General features: G+C 35.6%; 1 protein-coding gene across 1 annotated transcript; it reads right to left on the bottom strand.

Annotated features, from left to right (window-relative positions):
* Positions 1 to 1,695: 1,695 nt before the first annotated feature.
* LOC103940576 (acylamino-acid-releasing enzyme) lies at positions 1,696 to 8,343 on the bottom strand. Its single transcript, XM_009350721.3, has 18 exons — positions 8,171 to 8,343; positions 7,138 to 7,313; positions 6,653 to 6,962; positions 6,240 to 6,461; positions 5,920 to 6,138; positions 5,719 to 5,793; positions 5,285 to 5,423; positions 4,554 to 4,705; positions 4,375 to 4,454; positions 4,165 to 4,286; positions 3,998 to 4,076; positions 3,745 to 3,922; positions 3,502 to 3,562; positions 3,069 to 3,191; positions 2,675 to 2,872; positions 2,448 to 2,516; positions 2,164 to 2,240; positions 1,696 to 2,051 (listed from the first exon to the last, which is right to left on the bottom strand). Exons 1-18 carry the CDS (start codon positions 8,326 to 8,328, stop codon positions 1,988 to 1,990), a joined length of 2,502 nt encoding a protein of 833 aa, XP_009348996.3. The 5' UTR covers positions 8,329 to 8,343; the 3' UTR covers positions 1,696 to 1,987.
* Positions 8,344 to 10,583: the final 2,240 nt, after the last annotated feature.

The following is a 10,583-nucleotide window of genomic DNA, read 5'->3' as shown; positions in this document are numbered from 1 at the left end:
ATGTCTTTCTTTAATAATAAAACGTATTTCATTTTATGTGTGCAGATTTTCCTCAAGTTATCGAGGACTTAACCCAACCACCCTTGTCACAAGCTCAAATAAATTATAAAGAATCTTTCAAGGAATTCCCTACGGAATTGTTTAGTCAGGTTGATGAAAATAGGTATTGCCTAAATGGTCTTAGCAGTGAATTCTTATTTCAAGAAGAGAAAAGTGCTTTGTATCATGGTGAGCCTCAATATTATTATGATGTACCCATACAAATTGAGGAGTGTGAATATGATGGTGATGCCGTGATGATGAGCAAAAATTTGATACAGAGAATTACCTTTATGAGGGAAGTGATAATGGTAATGACACTGGTGATTCTGATACAGACAGTTCCTTATATGATGAGCATAATGATGCAATTCTTGAAGATGACAATTTCAATGACAATGCAGATACACCATAGAGCTTTATTGGATGCAGTAAGAAACCAAAAAAAAAGAAAAGAAAAGGGAAGCAGATATACAAGTTGAGGATTTGAACATGGATGAGAAGCAGTATAACTCAACTACATTTGCCATTGAACTTTAATGAAGAATGACACAGTTGTAGATGCAAAGAGTTTAATGTTGACTAATATGGAAAACCCACAATTTGATGTTGGGATGAAATTTCCAAGTAAAAATGTGTTAAAAAAGCAGGCTAGACACAAATATGACTTCCTAAGGTCATATGAGTGTAAGGTAGGGAAGAATGATAGGATCAGATTGTCTGCTAAGCGCAAGCAATGTTGCGGTTGGAAGTTGTTTGCTTCTGTGGTGTAGGGTGAAAATACTACTCAAAATAAGAGCTACATTCCTGGTCGTTCATGTTCAAAAGGTTTCTCTAGTAAAAACCTTTTGAAGAAAGGGTGGAGAGGCTAGGATGAAGGGATGCTAGAAAGAGGTGAGAGGGACTGCCACCGGCCCAAGCCTAAGTAAAGGACTGGCGGCTGAAGGTTTGCAAAGTTAGGGTTTATGATTGGATGGAAAGCTTAAAGGGTGATAGTGGTCTTTTGTGTCTCTTTGTGTATAGGCCCATTTTAGTTGCTAATGACTATGACTTCATTGATATTAAAAAAATAAATAAAAATAAAAATAAAGACAAGGAAAAAAAGACTATGACTTCAATAATCAATTTGTACTTGTTCTTATTATTATTATTTGTTGAAGAAATGATATTATTTACATTAAAAATGAGGAGATGAGCTTAACCTCACAATGGGCTAATAATAATGTGATTCAAATTCGTTTTTCATTAAAATCGAACCTAAAACCTCTCACTTACAAGTGAAAAAAAATATCACTAGATTGTAGTACTAAGTAGTTGTACTTAATGCTTATTATATAAGTATTAATTCAAGGTAGGGGAAATTGGAAATTAAATTGTTCTCTACATATTGTGGTGAGGCTTTGCAATCCAAGCGTCATTTATCCAGTCTTTTCATTCCATAAATTAATTAGAATCTAAGACAAATGTAGATTGAAAAAGCTATACAAAATAAAAAATGTAATGTGTAGTATGAAGCCAAGGAAAATTCATGCCCCTGTTATCTCACAAGGGTGAGAAAAAGACGTTTATACTCACTTAAAGACTGTTTAACAAATTACCCTATATACACTAACACATACAAACACATGGGCTAAATTGAAAAAACAGGTCCAAACATAGAGCATTAAAGCCAATTATTATTAATAGTAATACGTAATCGTTCAGTTGAAGTTGTATTATTGATTTCAATAATCATAAATTTTCAAGTAGAATAATTTTTCATCCAGATTACATATGCTGAGCAAACGCAAGCCGGATTCAATAGTTTTTCATCCAGATTCAAGGTGGATTCAACCTACTTGACTGTATATTGTAGATTGATTTGTACTGTGCCATAAAAGCAACCATCTTAAGAAAGCTCTTGACGTCGAACTACGGGGGTAAAAGCAGGGAAGAAATGCCTGCTCATTTACGATAAATACTTCTTGAACCAGACACCAATGTTGAGAAAGCTCTCGAAGTCCGATTGTGGCCTGCAAACACACAAATTCGTATAAGATGGAAATCCGAGCATGAAACTTTAGGACCTCGCTTGTAGTGACTAGTGACTACGATGCACAAAGCACATTTGGATCATAAGCTTACCTCTCAATTCCATGAGTATCCTGTGGAAACACAATGACTTTGACAGGAACTCCTTTTTCCTTAAGCGCCCGAGCATACTACGAATAATAAACATCCAAATCACTTTTCTAACCCCATCATTCCAATTATGCAAACGTCTATGAATCAAAATCATCACACCCCTTGGGAGGAAGGAAAACAACTTAAAAGACGAAAACTAAAAGAATAATTATCCAAGCACTTGTTTCGTTGTTAAACTATTAAGGAGAAAGGGTGTATTTCATTAGGAGAACATGTTAACTTACTTGAAATCCAGTAGAAACTGGAACACGAAGATCCTGAGCACCCAAAAGAAAAAGGGTGGGTGTTTTGACCTGCAGATAGACCCTTCAAAAAGTTACAAATAGCAAACTTCTTACTATATAAAATCTTTTTAAATTATTGAATTTCTTCGCAAAAAGGAAATTTATAGTATAAGCTTCAAAATCAAAAGTAAATAATATAGTAGCAGAGAAAAAGCTTAAACAAGCACCTTTGAGACGTGTGAAATAGGAGATTTGCTATGCAAGAGAGTCAGATGCTCAGCAGAAGGAGCTTCTGTGTAGTTATTTCTACCCTCACTTCCATAGGCCTCCACATAGCACCAATCTGGGATGTCTGTCGTACCGATCATTAATGCGAGATTACAGACGGGGTTCCTCGCTGCTGCCACAACAAACTTATCTGGTGCCTGCAGCATAAATATGTTCAACTCTCGAGTATAACTAAAAAATGATCGTCTACCAAGCGGGCATAAGTAATAGATGCTTCAAAAATAAAATAAAAAAGTTTTTTTAGTACCCCACAAAAAAAAGAAAAAAGCTTAAAGCGAGAAGCCTCAAAGCAACTAAAAAATAACAGTCATGCTTTTTACAAAACTACCAGACCTGGCCAATCAAGTGAGTAGTCAGAAAGCCGCCATGAGAACCACCAAGAACTGCAATTTTTGATGGACTGGCAAGCCCCTTGTCAATGACGTGATCGATAGCCACCAGCACATCATCCACGTCCTGTAGTGAATAAACTCAGATATTAGGGTCTACAAATACAAAAGCAGATACATAAAGTAAATACTAGTTACACAAATATATTAACAACGTAAATTCTTAGCATACATAAGCATATACAGATATATTTATGCCAGAGAGTGTGTATGTCTATCTGTAAGATACCAAAGTAGTATTAAATGGCCCAACATGGGGCTCTACATAAATAAACAGGAGCTATAGAATAAGCTCCCCTAAGGAACAATGCCATCTCGGATAACAAAAATAACATTGCTGTAGAACAGATTAAAGGTAAATATATATAGGTAAGCACCTGGGACCCAATTTTCCCTAGAAGGGACTGAAGTGCTTCTTCACCAAATCCCAGCGAACCTCTGAGATAAACTAACATGTCAGAACAATGCAAGATAAAAGCCGATGAAGTTAAAAGAAATGGTTACTTCTTTTCATATCCGTAGGCCAATCTCATAATATCTGAACAAGATTGGAGCACAATTTTGTTGACCCTGATAGGAAAAGTCAGAATGAAAGGACAAAAAGGAGAATAAGAGCTTACCTATAATTTACAAGTAACAAACTGAACCCAACTGAAGAGAGAAATGCTAAGGACTTTGAAAAGCTTGACAATGAAACAGAGTGCGGGCCTCCATGGAGGATTACAATTAATGGGTCAAACGAATCATTTCTTTTAGTTTTGGAAGACACAAATATGGCTTCAATTGGTTTGGCAGCACCTGAAAGGTTTTAAGCATATACAGGATGTTAAAATCAATTTTTTTGACACACAAGAAATAATTGGTTTATAATACCTTTTGTTACGCTACCAGAAACATCCCTGACAGGAACCTTCAGTATACTGAATTGCAGAGAGGAAAGCAAAGATTTAACCTATGGCAAGTTGAAACATGAGTTGAACAGATGTAAGCTTTGAAGATAATCTTGATATATGGAAATATAGAAAAGCAGATTAATGGACCTTCTCAGAGCATTCACTTGGGGGGCTTGATACATTTAACCAACTCCATGCGGTACTTGTACTTTCTTTATCAACAATGTAACCATAATTGATATGAGGTACATCTACTGGACTGCTAGACACTTCAGAAATCAAAGATAAAGTGAAATTTCGTTATTGATCAGTAAATTTTTCCGAGTAATTATCAGTAAAAAATGGCAACTTCTTTACCAGCAATGATATTGTCCCCATCCAGTGTAAGAACATCCCATGAATTTGAATCAGCAGAGCTGATACGTGATACTTCGCCACTGTACTTCCATATAACTTTCATAGGTCAGTTATAAAAAGTTAAAAAGGTAACGACCCTATGGAGATACGAGTGTCATATGATTAGTCATTATAGTTACCTCAAAACATTCACAGAAAGTATCACTTGACAGCTACCCCAGATAGAAGATATGATCATTGTGCATCCATCAGAAAGCCATGGATTACTAAGGATACTTGACCAGTAAAGCCCAGGGAAGCAACCATCCTCAGCACACATAACAACAGGAATCTTCAAAAAAGAAGTGTATTAAGTATAGTTATATAAGCAGGGAGAGAGACAGAGAGAAAAATTCATAAAAAATTTCCTAAACTAATATTATTATGTTGTGTGATATCACCTTCATGAAATGAAAACCTTTTGCTGAAGACAATTAACCTAGAGTTCAAGGTTTCGCTACCCATGCACAAAAGTACCGCACACCAGAATAAAAAAAAGGGAAGATAACAGGTCAAAGGAAATTTCTAATATTGAATTTCATCCTCAGTGTGTATGATAACAACATCGAATTTACAAATCAACTACAGAACATTCCACTGGTATATGGTAGCAACTAGCAAATAGCAAAACAGCATCCAACCAAAACAAGTAAGCGAACCACGATCTTTAATCCTAACAGTTCTGGAATGCAAACCTGTATGAGTTTACACCTTTACAAGGAAATGCTTAATGCTTACTTATAAGCACATGCTAACAAATGAACCGTTGTCCATAATTTACATGCACACGGAATGAACTGAGTAGTTTAAATTATCAATCAGAAAATAAAAGTTGATTAGTAAACAGAAAGATAAAAGTCAGAGAGCTCACCACATCAACAATTTTTGCAGATGAGGATAGCACTCCATCCACTGGCCAATCTATTCTGTGAAGAGAATCTGTTGCAGAATGTGCCCCAGAATCCACAGAACTTCTAGCCGATAAAAACAAAAGGAATTTTCCATCTGGGCTGCCAAAATTACATTGATCATGTTTCAAATACAATCAGAATCAGTAATCGTAATGATGTTTGAAACAATCAACCATCTATTGGATAATATGAAACAATCAGTACAATTCCGATTCAAATGTTCATCAAACTTCAATTAATACTAAGATATCAATTTCCGTTTTGAAATTAAAAGAGAGGCTATAAAAGTCAAAAACTTATATCATGGACTAAATTTGAGTACCGCATGATGTTACAGACCCTCGTAAAGTGCACACGAACACATAACTAAGTGTCTGATGGGGGAAAAAGTTACCTGAACCGTGGATAGAAAGCACTACTTATGCTTTGAGTCAGCTTTACAGCAGGAAGATCTTCAGTTGAACTAGCTCTAGAACAGTGAAAGAAAGTTATAGTTATATCAAATGTAGAAGCACAATGAATTTCCAAAACAATTAACAAGCAGAAGATCAAAAAAAACAAAAAGTAACAATAAGTATTGCACAAAGCAACTCACTTGAGTTCAGATCCATTGGCTTCCGATTCAAAATTTGGTGCCTTGACCACATACAATGCACAGGGCCTGTTAAAGCAGAACTTGATACCAAGCTTTCTGATACCTTCTGACCACCCAACAAAAACCAAAGGTTGATGCGAGCCTTTAACTGGTGGCGCCCATACAACTTGACCAACACTCAAAGACTTTTCAATTCCTTTGACAGCTTGTGCCTCTCCACTGTACAGCATAGGATAATTAAAGTTAGCCTGGCATTTAAACAAGAAATCTCCTTACTTCTAATCCTGGTACTAATAGAAACTAAACCAATTGTTAAAGACCTGTTAATATTGATGACAAAAAGTGCAGGCTGCCTTTTTCCAGCATAGGCTTCCCCCCATTCTTCCTTCCAATCCCCTTGACCTTTCCAGTTACCAAAGTCCTTATCTGTGGAACTACCTTTCTTGTAGCCCTGACCTGTAAATGTGGGCTTGGAGGGAGCTGGTTCCTCAGCAACATAAGCAATGAGAGTTTCATCAGCGTTCCAAGAAATTCCCTGAAACCTGTATCATTGAAAATTTGAACTCTTTTATGCTGGAGGAAATCTAGATATATGAAAAGATTAATGATCAAAACAGAGGCGTAATTCTACTACTATCACTAAAGGCATAAAGCACAAAACGTCTAGTACACAAGACTAGCATCAAATATCATGTATGGCGATAATTGGAAAGACTGCATTCACGATGTTTACCATCCATCAGCATAAACTGAACCATGAACAGATTGGGGAATGTGGAATTCTTTCTCCAATTGACCTCGGCCCCAAATTTCGAATTGGCAGGGAGATTCGTTCTCAGGATTCCGAACTACAAAAAGCTTTGCACCGGACGGGGATGGAACAAATACAGATACTCCTGTCATCTCAACCGGGAACGGGGACCATTGGAAGTTTACAGAATTGTTACTTTCTCTTGAAATATGAGAGGATAGAATGAATTTCTTCCTCTTGTTTGCCAAAAGATTCGGTTGACTAATTGAAAACATTGCCTGAGACCCAATTCCTGAAACAAAGTGTAATGTGCATGTCCTCATTAGGAAAAATTATTTGGCTTTCAATTAGAGAGGAAGTACATGTGTTTATGTATTTCCTTACGTATGTAATGTACATATATATATGAATCTGTTGCATGTATGTAAGGATAAGAACGTGCATGTTAGAAGAATGAGAAATCGTACCGCTATCAGACTTAAAAATCCATGCCTTGTCAATGCTGGAAATACTAGTGAAGTCTTGAAGTAACCTAGACTGAGATGCATATTCTTCCTCAGTTGTTGCATCTACCCCGAGAGGCATCTCCTTCACTGGACCATCTTTAGAACTGCCCATGGCTAAAAGCGTTGACAATCTTTCACTACAGAGTAGATTGCATGGAAGATATTGTCAATATGTGATGTCAAGGGACAAATGAAATTATGCAGTAGCTCATAACTCAAACGGTTGGTAGCACTGGTCATAAAAAAACAGCAAATCTCCTAGAACGAAAAAGAAAAAAGAAACTATGTTTTCTTGTTTTTTCCTTTTAAATGAAACAAATGAGTTTTAGCATGTCATTCCTTCATCAATCGAATACAGAAGAAGTATGATATATTCCAAACAACAGAAACAAGCAATCCGCAACCTCAAATTCTACTTAACATGAAAAATGATGCTACTTTTGATTATTTTGATCAACATCGACAACAGCTACCTGTAATTTCTTCAAGTCAATCTGCCACCTCAAATTCTACATAACTTGGAATTGGCATATAGTAAACTCACACATTCGATACTACCACATAGCACCTGTAAGAGTTTCGGCTACAGAAAGTCTTGAGGCCTCTTTCGGTCAAGGAAATTACTCAATTCAATTTACACTTGCAAAACCAAATTTAATACCCATCGCCATGATCCAATTTAGTAAAAAGGTAGCCACGAATTCGGGCAACGTGGATTAAAGTTGGAATCTTTTTAAGTTGTTCTATATGGTCATTCCATCAATCGCACACTAGTTCAAGAATTCAGACGAACATGTAATTCAATTCAATTCAATTCAATTCAAAGATTTCCACTCTACGCAACGAAAAATAAATGAATCAAAGCACCGAGCAAAGTGAGATGAAGAAAGAAAGGAAGAAATAACACAAAAACTTGGATTCGACGACTGAAAGTCAACAGTGCAAGGAGTACACAGGTAAATATAGATAGGAGAGGGAGAGAGAGAGAGCTTACGTAGAGAGAAAATAGCGAAAGGGTCTGCGACTGCTCCTCCTGGGAGTGAGAAGAAGGTGCGAAGGTGAGATAAAATAGGAAGAGGAGGAGGGAATCTTGGAGTGGGACGAAGCAAGCTGACTCGCCACGATTTTATAACGCGGACTTATTCCATTCATTTCTGCCTTCTAACCTGAGTGTTGCTCCACCTAACGTATAATAAATTGAGTTTTTTTATTATTTTATTATTTTATTATTAATAAATATATTACTATTCATTGGGAAGAAAATGAATAAAAAGAAAATAAGATTGACTACAAAATAAAATATCTTTCAATTCTCAAATAAGAGAAGAATATGATAGACCATATTTTCATATAATAATCTTAATTGAATCATATCAAACGATTAATAAATTCAGTTTTATTTGAGAGCTTGTGTGAGGACCAACTCTATCTCAATTACTATATTTCTGCAAATTAAAATTCTACATATTGAATTCCAAATTTATCCTCCTCTTTGTAGGTTTTTTTTTTCTTTTTTTTTTTTCCTAGCACGGCCTTTTATTGAGGGATATTTTTTTATTATTATTAGTTGTGCTTATCCAGATTCATTCTCGCTTGTAAATTTTGGATGGGCTCTTCCATTTGAATTAGTGGTTGTTTTCATAAATTTATTTTCTTCACATTTGAATAGTAATTCACTTTTGAGGTATTTTAGATTTCTTGTTGCTCGATGTTTTCTGCTTCTTGTGGATGCGGCTGGTAAGTTGATGTTTATTTATTTATTTATTTATTTATTCCTACTCTTCTTCTTCTTTAGATTTTTTTTCCTTGTTCTCTAACCGATGCTTTTGATTTTGGGGCATGATGCGTGTTGAGCAACCCTTAGTTTGGTATGGCAAAAATTGCACAACAAATGAGAGTGCTGCCGACCGCATTAGCTACTCAAAGAGAAGTTTGGAGGAGGCAATATCTTCAAACATACCAAAAGGCAAAAAAATTTCTCGACTAATGTCAATAACAGTCGAGTGCAGCAATATATAGGTCCTAGGTTTTTCTCTTCAAAACGAGGCTATTAAAGGAGCCTATTTATGAAAACTCCGGGCTCATTTTGTGTATAGGGTTCACTCGTATTGGATACCTTGCTAGAATGTTGAATGAAGAAGTCGATACACCCTTGCATAGTTTGTCCAAGTAATGGTAGAAGATGAATTAGTTGTGACGAAAACTTATTCCTCCAAATTCCCTCAAAATGATAAGATGAAATAGAGAAGTTATTTTTATGACTAGTTCATCTTTTAGCGGACAAAACATTCACTTCTTCATTCATCATTCATTAAATCCAATGAATTATTCAATCCAAACGAATCCAACCCATCAAACAAGGCAAATTGTCGTATAATTGGTTTTATATTCCCCCTTCTCATCATGTGTGCTGTCAGGTAAGTCAACATTGTACCATGACTTTTAAAACATACCATGTAGCATTAGTCAAACACTGGATGGATCATGGAAATGTTAGGTCTCGCCACTAAGATTTCTGCAGTGCGACCTCTCCCATACGGCAACCTATCTTTGGCTTCTTTCCAAGTTTCCACCGTCAAACATTAATTCATGACTCGAATTTTCTCACAAGTTAGATAAATGGTTTATGGTTAGTATTGAATATTTACTGACATTCAACTACTCAAGCACTTGTGACATACTGAGCATTGTCTGAACTCATTTGTTCAGACAAACGTTCGTATGTCGGACCTACTCGGGTATTATACAGGCTTAGCCGCCCTCGTAGTTCAGTGTTACTATCAGTAGAGTGCGCCTTAATGCTCTGATCAGAAATCCAATCTTTTATATCCACTTGATCTGAAGAAAACAGGTGTATAGCATTATGGAGTGATGGCCCTGGCTGTGGCTTTACCCATTAACCTAGTTGACTAGAAATTTGTATAAGTTGAAAAATATTTGCCAGGTGGGACAACAAAGAAATTGACGAGAATAATACAAAATATATAAGCATCTATTGACTAGAATCATATATATCTTTACGATACATATACATACATATATATATATATATGTGTGTGTGTATATATATATATATATATAGAAGTATTATTGGCACTCAAAAAATCTCATTCTACACTCCTAACAAGTGTATTTTTCTTTCATAATATAAAAAGTTTGGAGTGTAAAATAAGATTTTTAGAATGCTAATTCTATATATATATAGAGAGAGAGAGAGAGAGAGAGAGAGAGAGGAGAGAGAGGAAGCTTTAAGCGAAGGGATCCTTATTTTTCTAAAAAAAAAAAGAGACATCTTTTTGAACATTAAATTTGACTTTAATGAAATTTTGTAGTTGAGATTCTATAGCTTGTAATTTAATCTCAACCATATAATTTCATTAAAGTGATATCTAACTGTCAAGGCATCC

Source organism: the organism of the source record quoted next, unplaced genomic scaffold (assembly GCF_019419815.1).
Source record: "Pyrus x bretschneideri cultivar Hongxiangsu unplaced genomic scaffold, Pyrus_bretschneideri_v1 Contig21, whole genome shotgun sequence".
In the NCBI taxonomy this organism is placed as follows: domain Eukaryota; kingdom Viridiplantae; phylum Streptophyta; class Magnoliopsida; order Rosales; family Rosaceae; genus Pyrus; species Pyrus x bretschneideri.
Note: the sequence above shows the minus strand (reverse complement) of the source record. Positions and strands in the feature narration are given on the sequence as shown.